The sequence below is a fragment of the Chinchilla lanigera genome, unplaced genomic scaffold, assembly GCF_000276665.1.
Source record: "Chinchilla lanigera isolate Chin_1 unplaced genomic scaffold, ChiLan1.0 scaffold00066, whole genome shotgun sequence".
Classification (NCBI taxonomy): Eukaryota; Metazoa; Chordata; class Mammalia; order Rodentia; family Chinchillidae; genus Chinchilla; species Chinchilla lanigera.
The window spans coordinates 7,417,742-7,445,411 of record NW_004955467.1 but is presented as its reverse complement, the minus strand read 5'-3'; the positions used below and the strand labels follow the sequence as shown (position 1 = coordinate 7,445,411).

The 27,670-nt window shown below is 45.0% G+C and overlaps 1 protein-coding gene across 2 annotated transcripts in view; it reads left to right on the top strand.

Annotated features, from left to right (window-relative positions):
- Usp43 (ubiquitin specific peptidase 43) overlaps positions 1 to 27,670 on the top strand; it is a gene marked incomplete at its 5' end in the record, with an annotated part of 66,460 nt that overhangs the window by 13,441 nt on the left and 25,349 nt on the right. For both annotated transcript variants that reach the window (XM_013522154.1, XM_013522153.1), the window contains 6 exon segments: positions 3,680 to 3,783; positions 13,544 to 13,636; positions 15,253 to 15,388; positions 18,050 to 18,185; positions 20,350 to 20,485; positions 24,602 to 24,713. In XM_013522154.1, the coding sequence (XP_013377608.1) occupies positions 3,680 to 3,783; positions 13,544 to 13,636; positions 15,253 to 15,388; positions 18,050 to 18,185; positions 20,350 to 20,485; positions 24,602 to 24,713 (717 nt within the window).

The window sequence follows — 27,670 nt, the reverse complement described above, 5'->3', positions numbered from 1 at the left end:
TGCTTCTTGGTCAGGTGCAGAGCTATGAGCTGTGCACAAAGGTGTCTTAAGTCCACCTTCCCTTCATTTTCATGGCTCCTCCTCTAGTTCACCTTGTCGCTACATGGACCCTTAACCTCCTTTGTCTGTGTTCCAACCTCTAGATTTATTCCCTTCCATGGGAATTGCTGGTGAATTAAAGCATCTCCCAAGCATGTAGCCACCACGTAGGCTCAGAACCCACTGGCTACTCCCCATCAGGAAGCGCCGCTCATGTATATATTTAAATCCTGAAAACATGGCATCAGATAGATATTGTTGTGATCTTGTTACAGTAGAGAAATTGCTGTGGCTTGACTGTGTCCCCCAAAATTTCGTGTGCTAGCAACTTAACCTCCAAATTCACATGTTAATAGACTAGAGGATGGGATTTTGGGAGATAGTTAGGGCTAGACAAGTTCATGAGGGGTGTCTCCCATGATGGCATCATAAGATAAGGCAGAGAGTGAGTGCAGTTGCTCTGTCTGTCCATGGGGTGCCCTCACCATGCTGTAATGCAGCAGAAAGGTGCTCGCCAGATCCAGCACCGTGCTCTCAGACGTCCCACCCTCCAGAACAGTAAGCTGAATAAACCTCAGCTCTTTATAAATCATCCAGTCTTGGGTATTTTGTTACACCAACAGCAAAAGGATGAGAAAAAAATCACAGACCGTATAAGAGTAACCTTTTAACTGTGTTATAGAGGTTGAGTAACTCTCAAAACCAAGTCTCAGCTCAAGGATTTGAAGCCAGCAGTCTGACTCCTGACTACAATTTTGACCCTGCTCCTGCATTGTTCACTGGAGCGGCTGCAGTGTCTTGTGGGGGACTTTGAAAGCCCCACCCAATGGGACACCAGACTTGCTCCCCAGCCCTGTTTTTTTCACTTCCCTTTGTATATCCTGTATTGTAGTCAGATTGGACGTGATAAAATATTGGCGCAAACAAGAGCGACCATCCCACATACTCATTACTTATTTGCCCTGATATTTTATTATGAAAAATGTCATAACATGAAAATGTTGAATGAATTATACACTGAACACTCACACCTACCGCCTAGAATCTGTTTTATGTTTCACTAAATTTGCCATCCTTAGCAACTGTCCACTCTTCCCTCCACTCATTCTTCCATCTCTCTCTCCTTTTTCTGCTCATCTCATTTTTCTGCTATATTCTGAAGCGCACTGCACACATCAGCACACTGTACCCGGGTGCTGCATGTGTATTCCACTTGCCTGCTTCCGTCCTCTGCTTTCTCAGATCCTGCAGCATCCTCCTTCGGTTCCACCCAGGTCTTCACCCGCCCCTCACCATCTGTGCATTCTCCTAGTGAATGTTCCCTCCTTCTCCTGGGGGATGATAGCGCAGAAGCACAGTAGACCCCCAAAGTGCCCAGAATTGGTCCAGGAGACAGACATTCACACAGTCCATAGACACATGCAAAGTGTATCTGTAGTATTACCATTTCATGTTGGGAGTGGAGGAGGTAAAAAACGTCTAAAAAGACTCCTTGAAGTTGGACGTGGTGGCACACCCTGTAATCTCAGCAATCTGGGAGGCTGAGGCAGGAGGATAACAAGTTTGAGCCCAGCCTGAGCAACTTAGTGACTTAGTGAAAAAGTCTATCCCCCAAAAAAAAAAACAATTAATAAAAAAGGGCTAGGATGTAGCTCAGTGTGAAGCTTTGGATTCAATCCTATAAACCATTAAAAAAAAAAAAGAAGAAAAGAAAAGAGCCTTGAAGGGAAGGAGTAATGATGAAAAAGCTGAGGCACATTGTTCTAGGCAGTGATGGCGAACCTTTTAGAGCATTCAGTGATACAAACAGCCTGCCGCGGCACGCGTGCACAGGTTCGCCACCGCTGCTGTAAGCTGTCTTTTATGTGGCCATATGCGAACGCTCACATAGGTAATCAGTATTTTACTTAAATAGCTTTATATAGTGAGTGGCTTTGACCCTGGGATTGTCCTCAAATACAGACCTTTCAAGCACAAAGAGTTTTGCATATTGAGGCCATAATAAATGCTTGTGTTGCTTGTGTCGCTTGTTCAGGGGTAGTAGGTGAATAGGTTAAAGAATGGGTGGAGAATAAGTGTAGAAACTAGAAACTGGCATAATTCATATTGGGGTTGGTAGGGGGCCATCGGGGTTTGGTGGCATTGGGACAGGCATGAGCCCCAAGGTAGGTCACTAAAAATGACCCCTGAGCTAGAGCCCTGCATCCTGGAGATGTTTTCTTATATGAGGTGAGGACCTTATGGACATGACTGAGTTAAGGATCTTGAGATGGGGATAACTGAGCTGGATACTGAGGTGGGGGTTGGTTCAGTCCTGAGTGCTTTTATAAAAGAGGCTGAAGGAGACCGGAGCACACAGAGGAGAAGGTGATGTGGACAAAGCAGAGAGAGATTTGAAGATGCTGGCCTTGGAGACCAGAGCGACAGGCCACCAGCCAATGACTCTGGGCAGCCAGCAGAAGTCGGAAGCAGTCAGGAGTAGGTTCTCCCCCGGGGTCTCTGCTGGGAGTGTGGCCCTGTTGACACTGTGATTCAAGCCTAGCAATACTGATTTTGGATGGCTGGTCACAAGAACTGAGAGAATGAATTTGTTGTTCAAAGCCACGTTTGGTGATGATTTGCTACAGGAACCAGAGGAAACATACACAAGGCCACACGGAGAAGTACATAGTGCAACTGATGTAAGTACAGTGAGTGAAGAAAGTTTAGGAATCAAGTTGTAAAATTTCAAGCCTCCTTTGTCTGCGAATGATGGTTCTCACAGGAAAACTGGCTTGCTGGAGAGTGTGAGCAGGGACAGCTGTGCAGGTAGAGGATGGAGAACTTCGGTGTGTCTTGGCTTGAGGTAGTGATTGTTCACCCGAGTAGACATATAAGAGGCATCTGAACCGGGCGTGGTGGCACATGCTTGTAATCCCAGCACTCTCGAGGCTGAGGCAGGAGTGTCGTTGAGAGTTCGAAGCCAGCCTGGGCTACAAAGTGAGCTCAAGGCCAGCTTGAACTGCATAGTGAGACCCTGTCTCAAAAAGACAAAAACAAAACAAAACAAAAAAAAACATCTGGTCAGGGAGGGCCTGGTGGGTCAGAGGTAAAGAGCTGGGGCCGGCCATCCCCAGGGAAGGCTGAGTGAGCATTCCCGCTTACATTTTGCTCTTTTTTTTTCTTTTTTAAATTTTTTGAGACACAGTCTCACTATATAGTCCAGGCTGGCCTCAAACTTGTGGCAGTCCTGCTGTCTTAGCCTCCCGAGTGCTGGGATTGCCCAGCTAGTTTTGGTCTTTCCATACAGATGCATTCTCTCTCTTGGGGATTTTGGGAGATGAAGAGGTTGAGATTACTAGCTGACAGTCAAGGCAGATTCAGAAAGGGCTGACGAGGGCCCAGGAGGAAGCTTTGTGGTCTGGAAGCCGTCATGTGATATCCAGGAAGGTGAATTTTATTTGTTTGTTTTATGAGATGGGGGTCTTGCTGTTTAGTTCAGGCTGACTTTGAACTCACTATGTAGCCCAGGCTGGCCATGAATTTGCAGTGATCCTCCTGTCTCGGCCTCCCAAGAGTTGGGACTACAGGTGTGTGCCCTCATGCCCAGCCAGGCAGGTGGATAGTATCTAATCTAGCTTCATTTCCTGATTTTTTGCAGCTGCTGTCTGAAGCCAGTAAAACACCTGAGAACCTCCAGCCGTCATCAGCTCAGCTTTCTGTGGGCCAGAGCTTTGTGCAAAGCCACTTTCAAGCACAATACAGGTAGGACTAGATGCATTTGGAATGTAGCACCCAAGGGCTCAGGGAATTTGATTGCTGGTCAGCCCTTTCCCGTTGGCACTGAGCCTGAGATTAGACAGCAGCAAAACCGTAAACACACAGTCCGCATGCCCATCAGTCACTTGCCCCTGACTGGTAGTGGTTTTTTTTTCCTTCTTCCTGTCTTCTGGGCCTTTTACCTCCTCTTGATGAAGGGCAGCTCTTCAGTGAATGCGGAAGCTGGGACATCACCAGCATGTGATCCCCTTGAAGCTGGTGAGACCCAATTTGCCTTTTATGGCCAGAAAGCCTAATTAAACAAGTCATTCTGGGCACAAGCGTTCCCCACATTCTGGGGGACACAAAAATAAATGTAATTACATAGCCTGTGACTTCAGAGAGCATGTGTGCTCTTCGGGCACTTCTACATAAAAATATCAGGACCCTCTCCACAGAGCAGAATATGTTCACGTGTTATAATGTTTAGTGAAGGCGCTTACTGCAGGGAGAGGTCAGAGAGGCTTCTTGGAGGAGGTGCGCTTTTGGATTGGCTTTGGGGGATAAAGCGGATCCGATGGGTGGGACAGATTCACCAAGAATGAATACAAGCTTAAAGCTGAGAATGAGGATAGGGACCTGGAATTAGGAGAAACCACTTGTTACAGAAAACCTCCTGCAGGTGGAAAGCTTGCTCATATGTATGAGCTTTAAAAACATATACTTATTTATTTATTTAGAGACAGGTTCTGTCTCTCTCATTCAGGCTGGCCTCAAACTTGTAGCATTCCTCCTGATAGCCTCCTGAGTGCTGGGATTGTAGGTGTGTGCCACCATACCTGGCTTAAATGTGTTTTTTAACTGATACATAAAAAACAAAAATTGTACGCATTACTGAGATGTGTTGTAATACTTTGATACGTGTATAGTGATACATTGTGCAGTGTTTACATTAGGAGAAATACAGTGGTGTCTCAGTTTACTAATTCACCTCTCTCCATGATTCTGGTCTCAAACTGACTGGATGAGAACCGAATCAAATTTCCCCCTAAAGTGAACATTGAACCTCACCTTTGAATTTGATTCAAAGGTTGGGACCAGAGTCATGGATAAAATCAAGTTCATGAGCCAAGGTGCCACTGTACAGCTATTTCCTTAAGCATTTATGGTTTGCTTATGGTGGAAATTTTCAAATTTCTTCTAGCTTAAAATGCACAGTATGTTCATTGTCAGCTATAGTCACAGCAGCAGTAGCACACCGGAATTCTTACTCCTCTCTCACTTAGTACCAACTGACCAGCCCCATGCTCTCCCTGGCCTCTGGTAATCGCTGTTCGGCTCTCAAATTCGATGCCACAAGCTTTTTTTAGGCTCCATATTTATTTATTTGTGTGTATGTTATTATTATTATTGTTGTTGTTGTTATTATTATTATTATTTTAGACAGGATCTCACTATGCAGTTCAGGCTGGCTTTGAGCTCACTTTATAGCCCAGGCTGGTCTCGAACTTGCAATGATCCTCCTGCCTCTGCTTCCTGAGTGCTGGGATTATAGGTGTGTGCCACTACGCCCAGCCTTATTTTTGCTTTTTGATCCAGGGTCTTGTTATATAATTCAAGCTAGCCTCAAACTCACTTTGTAGTCCAAGCTGGCCTTAAACTTGTAGCAATCCTCCTGTCTTAGTCTCCTGAGTTCTGGGATGACAGGGGTGTGTGACCACATGCAGCAGTTTCTGTGTAATTTTTAACATATAAAAATATGTGATAGCACATATATTTATATATTATATTTATAAAATGAAATATATGTGATATAATACATAGTATTATGTATCATATCATAAATACATATATTTGCATAAATACATATTTATATATTTACATAAATATATTCATGTTACATAAATATATTTATAGTATATAAGTGCATATGAAATAATGTATATTATAATGTATGTATTACATTTATATAATTTATTATTGTTGTTGTTGTTGTTGGGCTTGAGGATTGAGCCTAGGGCCTGGTGCATGGTAGGCAAGCACTTACCACTGAGCTCCATCCCTAGCCCCAGTGCGTTTATATTTATATATACACACAATGTAGCTTGCATTTAATCCTTACCAGAGTGCAGGAGGTGAGTGCTGTGACCTGGGAGGCGGGCCTGTTTTCTTTTTTCCTGTGGTACCATGTTGGGGACTGAACCCAGGGCCTTGGCACTGAGCCACATCCCTAGCTCTTTTTAAATTCATTTTGAGACAGGGTCTTGCTCAGATGCCCAGGCTGGTCTCGCCCTTTTGATCCTCCAGCCTCAGCCTCCTAGAGTGCTGATTTTACAGGTGTGCACCACCGTGCCTGGCTTCCATGCGGCTCTTCAGGGACGACAGTGAGTGAGAGGCAGCCCCTGGCCACTGTCACTTCTCGGAAGCAGGAGCTCTGCCTTTGTTTTCTTTGCCCTTCCTCCTCTTCTGTTGCTTTTCCAGTTCGCCTTGTTCATCCATGGTGATTTTCTCTGCTTTTTGCTTGCACCACTGCTTGGCTGTCTTGTTCCCTATTATGGATACCAAAATATAACTAAGTTTTTTTCTTCAAGATATTCCGTCAAGTCATTTCAAAGCAATGCTTCTCTCTGGGTCTGTGAGACTACTGCCCTTTCCTTTGCTTGGTGGGGTTTTTCATAGAGTTCCTATGTTTTTCTTCTCTTAATCACTTCTCTTCAAGCAAGGTGATGCTGACTCAGTCTTTTAGAATTTTCAGCTTCCAGCCATTTGCTTCCATCCTTTTTTGGGATTTACATTCTTTGTGTTTCAAAGAGAGGAGGTCATTTACCATTGCTTGGAAACTGTGCTGCTTTGGGAGTTATGTTCAGTGATCACAGATAAAATAAGGAGGAAATGATCACCGTCTGGAAGGGGAAGGCCAGATAGTCTCTGAAATACCTTGAGTGTGTGCCTGCTGGAGCTGCTTGCCTCTCCAGCAGAACATACCCGAGCACGCGGGAAGTCTGTTGCTCTCTGCCCCCTGGGATGGAGGACCCTGAGGAAATGGTCAGAGTGGTAAGAACAGGGGCCACTCCATTTCTGTCCTTGATGGCTGAAAATATTCCCACGGGAGAACATCTCTTCTGAGTGAGCTTGACTTTTATTGTTACACTGCCTCCTGCCCTGAGAGGGGTGGCGAGGCTGCAGGAGGGGTGGGGAGAGGAAGGCCAGACTTGCAGCTGTGGACCCTGGAAGCTGCTACCCATGATGGTGATTTGTTGGCCATCGCTCTTATCCTTGGTTGTCCAAGGCAGAGGCTGCCAGCAATGAAAATAGAGGATGGAGAGAAGAAGGAGGGACAGGGGGCATCTAGAGGGAGAGTATGATACAATCAAATGTATTCAGTCGGTTCTCTTATCTACTGGTTCCGCCTCCACAGATTAAACCAACCGTGGATCCAAACTGTTAGAAAAAAATTTGCATTCGTACTCAACATGTACAGATTATTTTTTGGTCTTTATTCCCTGAACAATACAGTACAGCAACTCTTTACATAGCCTTTACATTGTATTAAGTATTATAAGTAAACTAGAGGTGACTTAAGATACATAGGAGGCTTGTGTGGGCTTTATGCAAATGTGCTAACATTTTTTATAAAGGACTTGAGTATCTGTGGGTTTTGATACCTGCAGTGGTGGTGAGGCCTGGGAGCCAGTACCCCAAGTACCCTGTGGGACAGGTATTCTCATTTGTTCTCCTGCTACTCCCTCCGTGCAGTGCTATGTGCCAGGTTCTCTTTTAGCTGCCACAAGCCACAGCTGTCCTGTTCTCAAGGAGCTCAGGTTCTCTTGGGAGGGGCTGATGGACAGCATATACGTCCACAGACAGCTGGCACTAGGGTTCGCCGAGCAATAAGGGGTAATTTAGGAGGTGGGAGATGGGAGGGGGGAGGTGGGCAGCTTGAGATAAAGTGGTCAGGAAGGCTACTTTGAAGAAGGACATTTGAACTGAGAGCTGAACGGCAAGGAGTCCACCACTCAAAAGACTGGGGCCAGGGTACTTCACACAGGAAGCAGCACAGGCACAGAGTCCCAGGCAGGGACAGTCTTGGCAAGTTCTAGGAACCGAGGTGATCAGCAAGAGTGAGAGGGGTCGGGGGGGTGGGCAGGGACTGGAGGGCAGGGCTGCAGTCCAAGTGTGGGTTTCGGTCGAAAGGCACCCGGTGGTTAAAGTGGGTGTGGTCTAGTGTGTCAGTTTCCGGGATGCTCTGGTGGTTATGGGGAATGGAGGGAGGTGAGAGGAGGCAGGAGTCGTCCCAGCGGGGGACGAGGGTGGCTGGAACCATGGAACGGTGGAGATGGAGGGATACGGCGAGGTTTGGAGAATGTGTTGGATGTAGAGTCACCAAGACTTGCTAGTGAGTTTAGGGCTGCGGGGCAGAGGGACTGAGGGAAATCTAGGGCAACTCCAGTGTTTTTACAGAACCGTGACTAGTAAAGGCTTTGGAGGAAAGATTCAGGGTTACCGAAGTCCAAGTTACAGGTGCTTGATCTGGTGTGGGGTGAGCTGGGCATGGGGGATTCCTGAGGAAGTGACATTGAAGCTGACCAGAGATTAAGGACCAGCAGTGCCCTTTGGTTGGATTTCTTTCCATACGATAATGAGTAAGAGGTGAAGTGTTCATGCTAAAAATGCACTGGTAACAGCTAAAAATACCTGCTTTGTTCCTGAGAGTCTGAAGTGAAGAAAAAGTGTCATTAGGGATCCCATCGACATCGACGCAAGGGCTTTTGAGGTCTGGGAAGCCCTGCGGCGGTAGGGGTTGGGCCGATGATTTGCTGCAGAGGTAGAGGTTGGGCCGATGCCCGTGCATGGTGGTACCTGCTGTGTCTGCCCTCTCCACGGAGCAGGCCTTGCCTGGGGTGGGAGTCAGTCTTTTTTATGAAACTGGGGATGGATGTAGGATTATGGCTTAATTCACAGGCCTTTCTTCACTGAGATTTCCCCCTTCCATCTTCCCTGCATCTCCCTTTTTTGTAATAGCGGGGATTGAACCCAGGGCCTCATGGATGCTAGGCAAGGGCTCTACCAGTAAGCTACATCTCCAGCCTCTCTTAGTCTCTTTTGAAGGAGATGGCCTTTTGTCTTTGGGAAAGATGAGGGAACAGTACTAGAGTGCTGGAGGTTATGGGCTACAGAAAAATGTCATTATTCTGTATGATTATTATCACAACCTAAAAATGCCTACAAGCTTAATAACTAAGGATTGTTGCTATGTTGGAGTACTGGCTGGACGAGGATGTGTGTGTTTTCCAAGTTCTTCATGTCATCTGTAGCCCTTATTCCCAGAAAGTCTAATCTATTGTCTCTATTACAGGCAGCATTCCCTTTTAGGCAGTGGACAGCCACCCATCCGTCTTCTTTTTATTTTTGCTGTTTTGAGACAAGGTCTCGCTATATAGTTCAGGCTGGCCTTGAACTTGATATATAGCCCAGGCTGGTAACTCAGTGTTACCCCTGCCTCAGCTTCCTGGGTGCTGGGATTACAGGCATGCACCACCACGCCCAGCCAGGCAAAATATATTTGTAAAGCCTTTGTCAGAACAGCTCTTGGAAAGGTGAAGTCATGCCTGTGTACTGTCAGGATGATTACTGTCTGCATAGATATCACCCTACTGTCCAGCACACAGGTCAGTTTGACCAGGTCGGAGTTGTAAGATGTGTGTGTACCCGGCAGCAGTCAAAGGGTAAGGTTTGCAAGCCCAAGCTGGGCCCCATTTTGGCGCATTTGCAGCAGGTTGCATTTCTGACTTTAGTAGCAACTGACTAGCAGAGTAGCTTTATAAGCAAAGTAATCTGAGAAAGAGAACAGAACAACAGGGAGAAAGGTTCTGACCACTGAAGGGCAGTGGGACAATTTTCTGTCCCCTACAAGTGTTTGGGGGGCAGCAAGTACCCTGGAGGGGATGGTGAGGATGACAGGACCTCTCGGGCCGTGTTTTAGGTACTGTGATAGCTGGCGAAATAGCCAGAGTTTTCCTTACAGGTGAAGCTGACTCTGTCTTCGTTTGGAACTATTGGTCACATTCATTCTTCATTTCTTAGCTTTTGGGAAACAGGTGTATGTACCTCCCACCCTCTCCATAGCTTCTTGTGACGATGATCCCACTTCTGTGACCACCAATCATGACTATCAACTTGACTGAGTTGAGAGATGTCTGGGAGTTTTGTAAAACACACTTCTGAGTGTGTCTGGCTGGGTCTCGTCATGAAGCTGGGGCCTCTGTCTGGTCCCCGGTTATTTCCTCTGTGGAGCCCTTCCCCTACTCACTTCTGGGATGCCATGAGCTCCTGTCATGGTGTTCCTGCCTCGGAGTCAGCAGACGTATGCTGAAACCTCTGTGACAGTGGACCAATGAAACCTTGCCTTCTGTAAGTTGTTGGTGTCAGGTATTTTGTCCCAGCAGTGAGAAAGCTGACCGATACATTTCCTTTGTTCCTTAAGTCTAAAATGAGGGCTGAAGAGGTAAGTCAGTGAGTGCATGCTTAGCATGGGCAAGGTCCAAGGCTCTATCTTCAGTACTGCAGAATAAATCAAATAAATAAGCTTAGCTTATCCTGTGTTTCTTTTTTTTTTCCTCTCCCAAACCACACATCTCTTGCTACCTGGCACAGATTTGGGGCTCAAACTAAAGGTCACTTTCCTGAGCCAATTTAATATAATGCAGTCTGTGAGAAAAATGCAACCCTGCTTGGTTTTAGGAGGCTGAGAAAAAAATGAAGAAGTCAACAAAAAATATCTTTTTTCATTTGTTTGCGTAAATGTGAAACCGGGATTTGGAAATTACCCAAAGACAAAAATACATCCTACAGGCCGATTTTATGCCTAGGTCAGCGGTGAGAGAAGGGGTAAGGAGGACTGGAAGAGAAACAAGGTAGCAAGGGACCCTCAGACTGAGGTCCAGGGCTGCCTGGCCCCAGCCATTCCCCTGGGTCTCCCAAAGGGGGAATCAGCCAGAGGCAGTGATCAGAACCAAATGTCACTTCAAACATAAAACCCCGGAGGTAACTGGGGTTGTAGCTCCATGGTAGAGTGCTTGCCTAGCATGTGTGAGGCCCTGAGGTTTGATCCTCAGCACTGCAAAACAAAAAAACCCATTGGCATCTATTTTCTAAAATCACTGTGACCTCCTGATGACCCATGTCCATTCTGATAACCGGGTGGACTGGCAGCAGGCAGATCCACAGGCTCACCTGGGGTAGCGCCCCTAGGTCCACATTCTTGCTAGTTTCTGGCTTTTCCTATTTTGCTTGCTTAGTGGAAAACCACTCACGCAGGATTAGTGCTTGCCACAGGGACTTGGGTCCTGATGCCTGCTGAGGTGTCCCAGCTGATGGCCAGTGGTGAAGGTGCAGATTACAGGGCCAGGATGCCACCAGGGAATTGTTCCAAAGCCCCAAGGAAGTGGGTGCAGATTTTAGGATAATTTAACACAGTGTGCAGAAATCCCTTATGTCTTGGAGAATGGTACGTTATACAATTAGGGAAATGAAACTGGAGCACCCACCTGGGAGATAGAAGTTGTGCTTCACTTTTGGAGACTGTGGTTGAACTATGGGAGGGTCAAATTTATAAGAATTGAAAAATATAAACAGTTGGGCATGGGGGTGTGGGGGTGTACACCTGTAATCCTAGCACTTGGGAGGCTGAAGCAGGAGGATTGTTGTGAGTTCAAGACCAGCCTGGGCTACAAGGTGAGTTCAAGACCAGCCTGAACTGCATAGTGAGACCCTATCTCAAAAAAAAAAAAAACAAAATAAAACAAGAAAAATTAATCAGAATTGAGAAATATAAATAAACAGTTGGGCATGGGGGCATGGTGGCACACATACCTGTAATTCCAGCACTCAGAAGGCAGAGGCAGGAGGATCCCTGTGAACTCAAGGCCAGCCTGGGCTACAAAGTGAGCTCAAGGCCCACCTGAACTGCATAGTGAAAGCTTGCCTCAAAAAGACAAAAAAGAAAAGAAAAATATAAGTAAACAATATGCACAGCTACTGTGAAACAAGCAATGCCTCCCTCATACTAAAGATCACAGGAGTGGTGATGAGCTCAGATTCACTCTGTTACGTAAGAGCTGTGCATCCTTTAGCAAGTTACTTATCCTCGCTTTGCTTCAGTTTCCCCTTCTGTAAAGTGGGTATTATACTGGCTGGTATGTGTAGGAATAGATCAATGCGTGCTCAGGCCTCAGAGTGATGCCTGTTCCTAGTAAATGTGTTTCAGTGTCAGCCACTGTTGCTATTAGCTGCTGTTTTCTGAGATCTATTCTTCATCCTTTCAATAAGGGGTGGGGGACTTGAGCAGTTCCGATGCCTGGCCCTTGCTCACCTCCTCTGACATAGGATCTCTAGGAATAAGGTCTGGACATAGAGCGCTGCCTGGGTGGCTCTGAGGCACTAGGTGACCGGCAACCAGAGGGAAAGGTGGTCGCCAAAGCGCTTCAGCCTGAAAGTTGGCACCCTGCCCTTCCGTCTGGAAGGCTGAGCTGCAGACCCCAGCACTACTGTGGGATTAAACTTTCTTCTTCACCGATTGCCTTCGTCACTTTCTCATGGCTGGGACAAAATGCCCAGCACCTACAATTAAAGGAGCAGAGGTTTATTCAAAAGTGTTTCAGTGCGTCTCATTCTGGAGACCCCAGCTCCAGGGCAGGATGGAATGGCACAGGGGCGTGGTGGAGAAATAGCGGCTCACCTCATGGCAGCCAGGAAGCAGCATGCAGAGTGGAGCTGAAGAGGGTGAGCTGCCTCTTCTAGTCAGGCCTCACCTCCTTACAGCACACGGAGCCGGAAACTCATCATTGAACTAATCCACCAATGAGTACAGCACCCCGAGATCCAACCTCCTCCCCAGAGCCCCGCCGATGAGCACACAAGGCTTTGGGGGTGATCTAGATGTGAACCATAACCCCTATTTTTTTTAGGTAAAAGTCTTCAACATAAAATTAACTATTGTACTTTAAAAAAATATATATATTTTTTTGCTTTTGCTTTTTTGAAATGGGGTCTTGCTATGCTCTCCAGGCTGATCTTGAAGTCCTGGGCTCAAGCAACCCTGCTGCCTCAGCCTCCCAAGTAGCTGGGATTACAGGTGCATGCCACCACAACTAGCTAAATTATCCACTGAAAACCGTACAGTGCAGTGGCATGCACCATCACAATGCTGTGCAACCCACACTGCTTTCTGTTTCCTAATCATTTTTAAGGCCCAGAGAGAGAATCTGGTGCCCAGCAAGCTGTCGTACTCCTCCTTCGTCCACCAGCCCCTGGATCACCAGTTTGCTTCCTGTCTTTCTGGTTTTATCTATTTTATGTCACATAAAGGGAATTATACAACATGGGGCCTTTTGTGCTTGGAGTCTTGCTAAGTATTTAGCATCATATTTGCAAGTTTCCTTCACCCTGCCTCAGGAGTCTGATCCTTTTTGCAGCTGAGTCGTATCCTACACTGTAGATCTACCACATTCTGTTTACCCACTGATCTGTTGAAGGGCAGTTGGGTTGTTTCTACATTTTGGCTCTTGGGAACAGGGCTGCTAGCAAGAACATTTATTTTACATCTAAGTATCAATCGAACAGTTGTTTTCAATTCTTCTGGGTATCTACCCAGCAGGGGAACTGCTGGGAATGCATATACAGTGGTAATTGTGAATGTAACTTTTCAAGGGACCACTAAGCGCTTTACACGTGATGACACTTTCACCTCTCTTCTTTGTCCTCACAGATCTTCCTTGACTTGTCCCCACTGCCTGAAACAGAGCAACACCTTTGACCCCTTCCTGTGCGTGTCCCTTCCTATCCCCTTGCGCCAGACGAGGTATGTGACAGTTGCCGCTCGCCCAGGGCTCTTGGCTTCCCTCTTGCTGGTTACTGATGGCGTCTGTCTGACCTTGAACCTGCCCCTCTTCTGTTTTGCTTCTCACTGAGCCTTTCTTCCTCCAGAACCCAGCCTCACAGCCAGGTGACCTTCAGTTACTGAAGGTGGCAGTGTGAAAGTTTGCTGCGGGGAGAATGAGCCCTGGGGCAGCAGAATTGGGTCTGACCCTGGGCTGTGTATCAGCGCTGTTGCCAGTGTTGATCTTTGGTCCATTCAGGAGCTGGAGCAGGCCGCTTGGCGGGACAGGGACCAACCGGACCCAATTGGTCACTGCCTCCTTTTCCTGCTTTATTTCAAAATTCTTTTGCTTCTTTGTGAAGATGTGGGAAGATGATTTCTTGAAGAAACAAAGAAAGGGGAAAGGGTTGTTTCGGGAGAGGAGACAAAGAAAAGCAGAGGCAGGGTTGGATGAGGGCAGGGGGCTCTCTGCCGTGCAAAAGCCAGAAGCAGCTCTTGCTGCTGCAGCCTCGCTGAAGCCAAGGCGCAGTGCTGTTGTGCAGTGCTGTGGAGGCAGCCGGCCAGGGTCAGTGCCCGAGCGTCAGGGAGCTCCTCCACAGGGAGCCGTCGCCGGCACTGAGATGGCCACTGGGTCCTCCAGCTCCGTAAGTGCCGTGCCTCCTGCCCTCCACCTGCCCGCTGTCTGTCTTCAGGATGCATAAAGCCCTTCACCGACAGCATATCCTCTTTCCCTCTTTGTCTTTTCTTTTCTTTTTTTGGTGCCTTGAACATGCCGGGCAAGCTCTCTACCACTGAACTACATCCCTTTTTAAAATTGTTCTTTGAGACAAGGTCTCACTGAGTTGCACAAGTTGTGCTTGCTTCGGCCGCACGCATACTCAGTTGAGCAGGCTGACCTCAGATGTGGAATCCCTGTCCCAAGCCTCCCAAGTAGTTGGATTATAGGCGTGCACTTCCACGCCTGGTTTAACCTCCCTTGCTATTCTGAAATCCTGCGCTGTCTATACCACCAATAAGCCTTATACTGTATGACATGACTTAGGCCACTGTCTCATAATGTCTATTGACAGCTGTGACTTGGCCTATGCGTGATAGTGCAGTGGTTAGGGTTGCTGACTCCGGGACATTCTGCCTAGGATCAAACCCAAGCTTTACTAACTAGCTGTGTCACTTGAACAGGACAAGAAAAACAGTAACCAGAAAACCAGGATAGGAGAAATAGTGGGAGGTAAAAGTCAAGGAAAAATTCATTAAGAAAAGGAGAAAATCATCCATAAGGTTGACTTGTCCTTAAAGAAGCAGTTTGTCTGCTTTATTTTTCAAACTTCACGGTTTATTTTTGCTGAATATTTATCCACTGGACAATTAGAGTCTTGCGATCAGAGATCCATATAGTGACTCTTCAAATATTTTCTGTTTTCAACTCTCTGGAAAACCAGTTTAGTAGATTTGACTCTCTACTTCCCCCTGGTGGGATATACTTAAAGTGCAAGGAGCCGACGGGAACCCAAGCCTGTGCTAAACTTGAGCCATTGTCGATGGTGTTGGTGAGACTTACCGACAGTCTATAAGGGTGTGGCCCCCTTTGTGTTTTCCAGGTTCTTGAGTGTCACGTTAGTCTTCCCCTGTAAGAGTCAGCGGTTCCTGCGGGTTGGCCTGGCCGTGCCAATCCTGAGCACAGTGGCTGCCCTGAGGAAGATGGTGGCGGAGGAAGGCGGAGTCCCTGCAGATGAGGTGTGATGGCATTGCACTGGGCCCTGGCCTGGGGGGTCAGGATGCTGACAGGCCGGCAGCCTGTGCTGATTTGTGGGCCCCAGGTGACACCAGGATGACTCACGATTTCTGTCTGATTCCTGGCCCCTGGTGTCTGCGGTGACTGGGCCTTGACGTCTGCCTGCCCCTTGTAGGGTAACCATGAAGGACACCTGCCTTTCTCGAAGGTGGTCGTGATACATAGCACCAACAGCAGCCATCCTCGTGCTTACCAAGTGCTGGACACTGTCCGCTGACCTTGATATTCAATTTTGTTCATAGTTGATTTCATGCCAGCCACTCTGTAAAGTAGACATTACAGTTGTCCTCATTGTGCTGGTAAGGAAAAAGAAGTCCTGAGGGGTTAAGTGCTTTGCCCAGGGTCACTCAGCTAGGAAGCCGCCGTCAGGGTTTGAACATAGTGGTTTGATTTCGCAGCCTGATTTACTGCTCTGTATTTTCATATGTGAGAATATAAACCAGGCTGCTGAAGAGATAGTAAATAAAATACAAAGAGTTGCTGAGAGATCTGAGGATGTCTGACATGGGGAAGGTTGGGGGGGCCTATGCTTTTTCAGTTTTGTTTTTAAGGAGTTTTGGTGAAGGGTTGGATTCACTCTGACTGGAGGGGCTCCTGTGGCGTGTTGGGGTAGAGGCAATGGTGGGCACAAGCCAGATGGCAGGAGTGGAGGGGCTCTGAGGAGGCTCTCACTGTGATCCAGTTACTCTCTGGCTCTCTGACCTTGGATCATGTGGTTGGTATCTTTATCTTTTATACTTCTCTGACTACCTCACTGGATTTTTGCTAAATAAAAAAAATATTTTTAACCTTTTTTGTTAAGGTGTAACATACTTACGGTGTGGACTTCCTAAGGCTGTAGTTTGTTGAATTTTACACCTCCCTGTGTCCATATAATCATCATGGTTACTGAGCCTTTCCAACACACCAGCTCCTTTCTGACACCTGCCCCACCAGGGCCTTTGACTTCCATCACTCCCTATAGGTTTTTTATGAGGATCTCAAAAAAGGGGGAAAATATGTATGTACCTTGCTTTCTAAATTCTAAAGCACACTAAAGTGCACTAGGGGACCTATTTGTGTGTGTGTGTGTGAGAGAGACAGACAGACAGACAGAAATGCAGAGAAGCAGAGTGGCACACATATTTGGGGGAAACGAGCAGTAAAAAAGAACCAAAGAGGAATATCCGCGAGAAGTAGAATTTGAATAATAGTAGGATGTCAGGAACGTGAGCAATGTGACATGTTTGTTCAGCGAGATAGAAATCTCTGGGGATGTTTGTATGAATATTTTGACTAGAACTTAGAATCTATCTTGATATTTTTACGTGGCAGTTTATTCCACGTGTTTTCTACAGTCATAGATCTGTCTCTGTGCATTCCCACCACCTTATTTCATGTTTTTCATTTACTCAACATTTTCTGATTTTTTTTGGGAGGGGAGGATCTTCCTCCTCTCACTCCTTTATTGCTTTTTATGAATTGAGCAATTTTTCTTTATTTTATGTCTTCTGATTTGGGACCCCCATATTATATTTCCTTTTACTATTTATTAAATGTCACCATGTATAATTAACAGAGTATAATGTTATATTACACAGTGCAAGGATCCTGATATGCTTTTTTTTTTTTTTTTACTTTTTTGACTTAGGTGTTGTAGGTAGATATTATTCTTCTGTAATGACTCCTCCCTTCCCACTTGTAAAAATTTTATTGTTATGTTTTACATAGTCAGTGCATGTTTACATTTGCCAAATTTCACCATTTTCTTTTAAGTTATCAATTTTTACCTTACTGTCAGGTTTTAATTCTGATGGTTGTTGTTTTGTCTAATCCTGAAATATATCTTTTACAAGATAATTTCCTAGTTGATGTGCCTTAAGTGGGTTCTGTGAGTCATGTGTTCAGATGTTAATTCCTTTGTCCTTGGCAAATCAGGGTTGAGACTGGATTAGCCAAGACTCCCAAAGTAGTCACCACTTTCCTCCCTTCTCCAGTATAAAACCATCCCCATAAACCTGTATTCTGTAAACATTTTTCAAGTAAACATAGTATGAAAAAGGTTAGTAACACTGTTTTTTTTTTTTTTTTTTTGGTTTTGGTTTTTCTCCGGTACCGGGAACCGAGTAACACTGTTTATATGTTCACTCAGTGGAGCTTTATAAGTAGTAAACAATTTTGTTTACCTGAAGAGGGCTTTATTTAATTCTAATTCTTTCATATAGTTTAGCTGGGTATAAAACTAGATTTATACTATACATCTAGTATAAGCTAGATTATATATTTTTTTTTCTGGGCATGGTTGCACATGCCTGTAATCCAAGTATTTGAGAGGCTGAGGCAAGAGGATTGCTGTGAGTTCAAGGCCAGTCTGGGTGCCATAGTAGGTTCAAGGCCAACCTGAACTGCATAGGGAGACCCTGTCTCTAAAAAAAAATTCTCGTTTGGTTGCAGATGAGATGTCCACAGTCAATCTGTTACACACTGTATTTTATTACTTAAAATGTGTGACCACTTAGAAAGGAGGGGTGAAAAAGACTTTTAAGGCTTTTAGTCATTTTGGTTTCTTATCTGTTAGGTTCTCTTTGAGAAATCAAGAGGGAAAATGGTCTTTCTCATTCCAGGTGATCTTGGTTGAACTGTATTCCAATGGATTCCAGCGGTCTTTCTTTGATGAAGAGGACCTGAATACCATAGCAGATGGAGATAACGTGTATGCCTTCCAAGTCCCTCCGTCTGCCAGCCAAGGGACACTCTCAGGTACAATAGTGTCTTGCATAATTTTATTTGGATATTATTGGTTGTAGGTTTGAGACAGTCCTCTTTGGTTGCTAAGGCCTAAAACATTTACTTCTAGTGTGTGGAACTGTCAGGCTTATTTTCCCTGCAATTTGGTGTGCAGGGTGTTGATTGATGGTTGATATTAAAAATTGTTTAGCTAATACTGAGATTCTCAAAACATTAGTGAATATTAGAATTACCCAGAGAGGGTCAGGGGATTTAGCTCAGTGGCACAGCACCTGCCTGGCAAGCCGAGGTTGTGAGTTTGATTCCCGGTACCAGGAAAAACAAACAAACAGACAAACAAACAAAAAAAACCAAAGAATTACCCAGAGGTTTTGTTAAATCAGATTTCTGGACCCCACCCCCCGAGTTTCTGATTCCATAGGCCTGGGGTGGGGCCTGAATTTGCATATTTTACAACTTCCCAGGTGATGCCAGTCCTGGGATATTTTGGGAATCACTGGCTAGTGTAGGTGCTGGTATAATCTTTATTTTTGGGACTCATGATTTAAGGTCTGTGCTTGAAATAAAATTTCTGAAAATTTGAGTGGCCAAAGAAATTAGAAAATAATTTTCTTGTTAATAGTTATACTTCATAATGCTTTTTTTTCTTAAAACTCACACTAGTTAACATGATCATTTTTTTTTTTTTTTCTTTTGAGACAGGCACTTGCTATATAGTTCTGCTGGCCTTGAACTTCCTATGCAACCCAGGCTGGCCTTGAACTTGGGGCAATCCTCCTGCCTCAGCCTCCCAAGTACTGGAATTACAGCCATGTGCCACCACTCCTGGCGACATGGTCAATTTTAATAGCCTTTCATTATCAGCAATATATATTTTGGCCCATTTAGCCAGTGGGCCAATACTAGGAGATCAATATTAAAGGACCATGCACCAGTGTTACAATATACAGCAACCCCCTTGATCTATGATTTCCCTTTGTGCAGTTTCGGTTACATGGTCTGAAAATATTAAATGGAAAATTCCAGAAACAAAAATGCATTTTTGTGTTTAGTCTTGTTTTTTCCATGCTGGGGATCAAATAAAGGGCTCCATGTATGCTAGGCTCTACTCCTGAGCTGCATCCTAGCCCCATACTCCATAAATTTTAAATAACTTTATTGCAGTATATTATTGTAATTATTTTGTTGTTGTTGATGTCTTATTATACCTAATTTATAAATTACACCCTAACATAAGAGCAGATATATAGGAAAAAAATAGTATATATAAAATTTTTTGTAAGAGTTTGGTACTTTGGTTGTTTTCTGAGGTTTTAGACATCCCTGGAATGTCTTGGAGTGTGTCTTTCTCTAATAAAGGGTGACTAGTGTGCCTCAGATGAGTCCTGTGCCCTGGCCCCATACCACGAGCCAGTTTAGGTAGCAGCCTATGGGGACTGGATGTTTGATATTCTCGGAGACAACATGGAAACTCTGGGCATTGGAATCTGGGACAGAATGTTGACTGACCCTGTTTTATAACCCAGTGAAACAAGTCTTCATTTCTAATTTAATGATGAGTGACATATACTTTCCTGAAAGTCACAATTCAGATTGGACATGGAGAATAGTGAAGCCCTACTCCTTTCTCCATGGGAGCCTTTTACCTTCTCAGTGTACTTCTTATGTTGGCTTCCTAAGACTGTGTATCTCTGGGAGCTGTCTGGTCAAGGCAAAATCCCAAAATTAATGATCTAAGCATGGTGCTGTAGTCCCAGCACTTGGGAGGCTGAGGCAGGAGGATCACTGCGAGTTGAAGGCCAGCCTGGGCTACAAAGTGAGTTCAAGTCCAACCTGAACTGCATAGTGAAACCCTGTCACAGAAAACAAACAAACAAACAAAAACCCCACAAAAAACCCGAAATTATTTTGGGGTATTCAGATTGCTTTGGAAAGAGTTCCCTAAACCCTTGCCCTTATTCTAACCTTATTGGCTGGCTTAACTGCAGACTCACTACCATGCATCTGATGTGTGTATGCCCGGTGACAGCACAAGTGCCACGAACCTTTTCATCTTCTCCCAAAAGCCACCAGTGTCCTCCCACTGGTGGCAAATAGGTGCCCAGAGAGAAAGAGGGCTGGGAAAGCCGAGGCTGTGGCCCACTGCAGGGCTCTTTAACGCCGTTCTCGCCCCCAGCTCGTCCGCCAGGTCTGCCAGTGTCCCCGCACCTGGCGGCCCGGGAGGGCCAGCGGTTCTCCCTGCCTGTCCACAGTGAGAACAAGGTGCTCATCCTCTTCTGCAACCTCGCGGGCTCCGGCCAGAGTGCTAGCAGGTATGTTTAACTTCGTCCTTTTTTCACACAGTGCCTGGGATTTGTAGACCTCTACTTGGGATTTTGTCTAGAACAATTCCAGCTTGATAAAATTAAATAACTATCCCCAAGATTAATAAAGTAGGAGAGGGGAACAGGGTACTTCTGGAGCAAGAGGACCAGAAATAATTGCTTTAAGCAGATGGTTCACATTACCCTTAATTAAACATTCAAGCTTTTCTGTTAAGGGAAGCAATAATTACGATGGCCCTCACTGCTGTTATTTTATGCAGTATTGTGTTGTAAAGGGCTAGTGGCACTGGGCATGGTGGCGCACGCCTGTAATCCCAGCACTGGGGAGGCTGAGGCAGGAGGATTGTCGCAAGTTCGAGACCAGCCTGGGCTACAAAGTGAGCTCAAGGCCAGCCTGAACTGCATAGCCAGACCCTGTCTCAAAAAGTAAAACAAACAAACAAACAAAAAACCCCAAAACTGGCAGTGGGGTAAGCAAGGCTCAAAAAGAAGCTGACTATAAAAAGGAGGAGCTGCTTGGATGACTCAATGAGAGATCCTGTCTCAAAAGGAAAGGGAAGTTGGGCACAGTGGGGTGTGTGTCTGTAGTCCCAGCTGTGCGGGAGGTTGAGGAAGGAGGCTCAGGATCCAAGGCTGGCCTGGGAAATATGACAAAACAACAAAACAAAACAAACCTCTAAGAGCTAGAAAGTGATGACAGCTAAAAGAGGGAAAGAGACTGTTTAATTACAAACTTGCAACGACAGGTAGCTTTTTTATATAGTCCAAATGAAGTGATTGCGAAGAAATGATGAATGTTTGAGGTGATAGATATTCCAATTACTCTGATTTGATTATCTCATGATGTGTGGAAACATTACATTGTAGTCTATAAATATGTATTGTTGGCTGGATGTGGTGGTGCACGCCTATAATCCCAGCACTCAGAAGGCTGAGGCAGGAGGATTGCCATGAGTTTGAGGCCAGCCTGGGCTACATAGTAAGACCCTGTCTCAAAAAAAAAAGTATATGGAACAATAAAGTGCTAAGAATAGTCAGAAAATGTTGGGGAAGAGGGAAAGGAAGAATAAGAATTAGTCTATTGAAACAATAAATTTTAATTATTAAAATATTGTGACATGGAAAAAAGAATATATACTTAACCAAACAAAATAAACCAAAGTCTTTAAATATTTATTAAATGGTAAAACAATATATTTCATATTTTATGTAATAAAACAGTGAATGAATTATTCAGTAAGTAAGGCCAAGCTAGTTGATTTCTTTCTATTTTAAATTATTACTTTTTAATTTTTTTGTGGTGCTGGAGATTAAACCCAGCACCTCTGCACTGAGCTGCATCCCCAGCCCTTTTTAATTTTTTATTTTGAGGTAGGGTCTTGCTAACTTAAACTGCACAGGCTGGGGTCAAACGTGGGATCTTCCTGCCTCAGCCTCCCAGAATACTGGGATTATGGTCGTGTGCTACCATATTCAGCCAAAAAATTACTTTTTTACTCTTGACATAAATTCATCTGTGTAAGTCCCAGATTGATTAGAAAGATATCTTTGAAAAGGAACCTTAAGGTATCTTTAAAAAGAATGGGCATGGTGGTACATGCTTGTAGTTCTAGGACTCGGAGGCTGAGGCAGGAGGATCATCAGGAGCTTGAGGCCAGCCTAAACTAGAGTGAGATCCCATCTCTAAAAATGAAACAAAACAAAATATACAAATTTTAAAGAAAATGTAGGGGCATATTTGTTTCTCTGGCTGGAGGGGGCTATTTGAACACATTCATGATGGGGCCACAATTTGTATGTCTCACTGCTGGCTGGCTTGAACCATGGTGGTACATGCGTGACTGTCCTACCTACGTCACCAGTGGTGCAAGCGCCTCTGGTGGGACAGTCATGCACATACTGGTTCAAACTGGTGGGAATGTATTAACACCCCTAAACAGGAGTTATAAAGGAGAAGGCTGATGTTTTAAATATATTTAACATTCACACTAAGAACAAATGTAAAGACAAAGGACAAATGAGGAAGAGTATTTGTCATGTGCAGGGTAAAAGATTCATATTCATCATGTAAAACCTAGAGCTCTCTCAGTGAGATAAACACTCTGTCAATAGAATGACCATAGGGCCGGGGGTATAGCTCCGCGGCATAAGCACTTGCCTGGAGAGCCTGAGGTCATGAGTTCAATTCCCAGTACCTAAAATAAAATAAAATGACCATAGAAGCTGGATGTGATGCCACACACCTGTAATCCCAGGCTTGGGAGGCTGAGGCAGGAAGATTGCCATGAGTTTGAGGCCAGCCTGGGCTACATAGTAAGTTTAAGGCCAGTCTGAATTACATAGTAAGACCCTGTCACAAAAAAGCAAAAAAAAACAATAAAAACCAAAACAAAACAAAGATTAACATGAGTTCGCAAGAGAAATACATTCCCAGGTTGAAATATTCAGCATCATTAGTAGTAGGGGACATTTTGATTGCAATAGCAAGATGGTATTCTTTTTTTCTTTGTTTTGTTTTGTCTTGTTTTTGAGATGGAAGTATAATTCAATTTGACCTTGAACTCACTATGTGACCCAGGCTGGCCTTAAACTTATAGTCTCAGCTGAGGCTACACTCCCCAGTGTGGGGATCACAGGTGTGCACTACCACTCCTGGCTCAATAGCAAGATACTATTCTTTTGTTTGTTTGTTTTGATTTTTTTTGTCTTTTTTTTTTTTGAGACAGGGTCTCGCTCTGCAGTTCAGGCTGGCCTTGAGCTCACTTTGTAGCCCAAACTGGTCTAGAATTTGCAATGATCCTCCTGCCTCAGCCTCCCAAGTGCTGGGATTACAGGTGTGTGCCACCGTGCCCGGCTGTTTGTTTGTTGTGAGACAGGGTCTCACTGTGTGGTTCAGGTTGGCTTTAAACTCTCTATGTAGCTCAGGCTGGCGTTGAACTCACAGTGATCCTCCTGCTTCAGCCTCCCTAGTGCTGGGATTACCGGCTAGCAAGATACTAGTCATCACCTTTCAGATAGTTAAGGAATTTTTAGAAATTGATAATATTCATTCTAGGCAAGACTAAAGCTAATCTTTGTTTTGTTTTGTTTTTTCTTCTGTATGAGAAATCGGAACCAAGACATTTACACTGAGCTATATCCCCAGACAACTCTTATTTATTTTTTATTTTGAGACAGGGTCTTGCTAAGTTGCCCAGGCTGGGCTTGAACTTGAGATCTTTCTACCTCAGCCTCCTAGAATTCTGGGGTTACAGGAATGTACCATCACTATTTACCCAGGGAATTGGTACTTACCTTATTGCTAAATTGGTATGGCTTTTTTGGAGGACAGTTTGGCAATAAAGAACTTCGGTCTACCTTTTCACTCCTGGAACTTTATCCTGTAGGAACAGTTGGTTACGTGCAGCCAGAGATGCATTTACAAGAAAATGTATACTTCCTACTATAAGCAAGCATTGTTTACATGAAAATGAGCAGCAAACAGAATGCTTAGCGACACAGGAGTAGTTAAATGAACAGACCTGCCCACTCAGCCGGTGCACAGTGCCTTTCCCTGTCCAGACACATCACCTCATATTTGTGCCGCGTCTTGAGCGGTGTTTCCAGAACAGGTTCACGTTCTTACGTCATTGGTCTTCACACGGCCCTGGAACAGTGCGTGGCCAGTGATTTGTCCAGCAGCACTCACGGCACAGCCGTGTTCCTTGTACCGCACGTTCACTGTGGTGTGTTTATCAGGGTGGGATGTGGGAAGCAGTCCCAGTACTGAGAATGTCCCTGATGCGCAGAACCTACCGCTGTGTCGCCTGGGTTTCTTCTGGTTCTCTGCGGCTCTCCTGCCGTTCTCCCCACCATGAGGAGGGGGCTTCCAGCCAGCCCAGCACTTGGAGCAGCTGTTGGCCCTGCTGCGTGTCACTGCTTTGCCTCTCCGGCCCTCGGTTTGCCTGCCCGTGTCTCCCTGTGTAATGCGGGACACTGACTGGTAACTGTGTTTTGTGCTTGACTCTAAATTCTTCACTTGCCTAATTCAGGGGAAGCCAGGAGTGGAGCAGTACTGGTGACTGTTTCCTTCGCTGAAATAACCTGATTTCCTTGGATTTCCAGGTTTGGGCCACCTTTCCTGATAAAGGAGGACAGAACCATTTCTTGGGCCCAGCTCCAGCAGTGTGTCCTCAGTAAGGTCCGCTACCTCATGAGGAGCGAGGCCCCTGCACAGGTAGGGTGCATGCGTGCATGCGTTCACATGTAGGTGTCTGCATGTGTGTGCGTTGGGAGGAAAGTAGAATCTGGAGGTATCTCAGGAGAGGGAAGAATTTGCTGTGAATTACAGGGCTTTTTACCATGCGACTTTGATTTACGTGCAAGGGAGTAAACCACTTTACCCCCTTAATGTTTTAATCTTTGTGCTATTACAAAATACATTTCATAGCCTGACTTTTTTCTTGTTAAGTCTTTCCAAACACCACTGGAATAGAGAGCAGTATTTACATTATTATTCTCATTTTTGTATGTTTGTGATTTTCCACAGTGTTCCTTGGAGGATGGCATCCTATAGTACATTGTAACTTACACATTCAGATCAAAAATTTCAAAGGACTTGAGATATAATTTCTGTGGCAAATTAAAGTTCATGACTATATCTGTGTGTAAAAATCTAGACATTAAAATGAATTTGTCCAGTTTTTCAGCAACTTGAGATTTAAAGCTCAAAGGCAAACACTTTGCCATGTTTATTTATTTATTCTCGGATTGATAGTTTTCAAATTTTAAAAACCACATTTAAAATTCATTTTTTTTGTTGTTGTTGTTGTTTGAGACAGGGTCTCACTATGCAGTTCAGGCTGGCCTTGAACTTACTTTGTAGCCCAGGCAGGTCTTTATCTTACAGCAGTCCTCCTGCCTCAGCCTCCCGAGTGCTGGGATTAGAAGCATGTGCCACCATGCCTGGTTTTTAGTGCCTATAAAGCCACTGATGTTTTAGCTCCTATAATATCAGAAGCCACTCTGGTGGCAGCCTGGCAGGGAAGATGTCAGAAGTTTTAGGGACAGGTCAGTCACATCAGAACCTTATTACTCCCCAGCTATTCTCTTAGAACGAGCCTTTTGCTTGGGTGACAAACTTACTTCAGAGATAATTCCTCTTAATTCAGGTTCCTTTCTGCTCAGGGGAAAAAAAAAAAAAACAAACCCGTACATTTGATTTAGAGTTTATACCAAATACCACTTCCTTAAAGACCTCCACAACATTTGTACCAGCCTTTATCTCTATAGAGTTTTATGTGGTGCATTACAGAGTAGCTCTGCCACAGTGCCTGATTTAGAAACTAACTTCTCTACAAGTAGGTCAGAATATCTAGTAATAGCTTTAGCCAGCCCCCAGACCTGTGTGCGGCTGATTGTTGAAGTGGACGAAACCACTTTCATATGAGCATTTATCTTATAAATGCTCATATCTGTACTCCTTCTTTACCTCATCACATACACATAATTTTGGCTTCTGTGTCTCCATTGTCATTTCAATTTTAAGACCTGACCAAGCCATCAAGAGAGCCAGCGACATTCAAAATGGGAAAGCTCCATGTGGCCTTGGACACTGGCCCATAGATTCACTAGTAAATGTATGGTTGGGCATGGTTTTCTGTAGAAATAATCTGTTCCCAAAAATTATGAGGTTCCCAGGCAAGTCCACCTGCTTAACCCACGGGTCTTTTCATAGCGTATGAAACATTGACTCAGTATGTTAATAACTGGAAAAGAATAAATTCAGAATCCTCAACCTTGAGCTGAAAAGATGAAGCATAGTGAACGTGTGTTGTTGCCTCTAAAATGAGCTGGCTTAGCCCAGAACAGAGGACAGGAAAATGTTTCTTGTGAAAACATAGTTTGTGGGAGAGAAGTACTTCGCATGAGTTCTGAAGAAAAGGCTTATCATCATGGAAACATGTCTGTGGTCATCCTGCTAATGTTGGGGGGCTGGCAAGGTTGCTTTGTTCGTGTGCAAGCAGTTGTGTCTTGTCAATGTTAGCTAGGAGTTAGGAGTCTTAGAGGGAAAGGTTTCCCACAGATTGAAGTCACCGTTCTTTTCAGGAGGCACACTCTTCTCTGGCCGGCTCTGTCTCAAAGCTTGAAGTCAGCTGGCTTCCAGTTATTGGTTTTCTCTCTCGAAGCTGTACATCAACTAGAAGATGGGTGTAGCCCAGGTAGATGTACACATCCCCCTAATTCACACTCAAGACCCTTGTACTCGTTAGCTTCCTGTCTCTACAGTGAAAGACCAAAGGAAACTAATTTAGAAAGAGGAGAGATTTACGTAGATCACAGTTCTGGAAGTCCAACAACATGGCACCTGCACAGACTTGGTTCCGCTGAGGGTGGCAGATGATGACACATCCTAGTGGGAATATGTAAGAGCAACGCTGTCAAAGCTCCAAGTGGAGACAGATGGACAGATGGACGGATGGGCAGACAGACAGACATGCCCACGATGACCAAAGGACCTCTCACAAGGCTGCATATTCCAAAAGTTCTATCACCACCAGATACTATAGTGATATCCTGTGGACCAAGACTTTAATTCTGATAGACCCTTGGGGGACAGTTAAACAAGTATCTAAGCCACAGCAACCCTCTCCAACCAGGTTCTGGCTCATCTGCTGAGCCTGGGTCCTGCTGTTCCCTGCCGTCAGCTGCATATCTGGAGGAGTCTGCCCACACCTTCCTCGGTCTGGGTCTTTCTGTCCTCCCAAGCGCTGAGTCGTCCTCTTTCCTGGAATTCTAGTGCTTTCTTTTTCTTCTTGCATCATAATTCAATATATATATAGGTGTGTGTATGTGAGACATGGTCTACTATGTAGTTCAGACTGGCCTTGAATGCCCTGTGTAGCCCAGACTGGCCTCAGACTTGCAGTGATCCTCTTGCCTCCGCCTCCCAAGTGCTGGGATTACAGGTGTGCCCCACCATGCCTGGACTTTTTTGGTGTTTTTTTTTATTTTAAGAAAGCTCTAGACTGGACTCGAACTTATGATTTTCCTGCCTGAGACTTCTGAGTAGCTGGGATTTGGGTATGCACCACCATGCCCTGTTCATTTGTGTTTTTTAAGCAAAAGTGTCTGCCTTTGTACCTTTAAGTTGGAAGATTTTTTTTTTTTTGATTGTAGCCAAGGTCATCATTG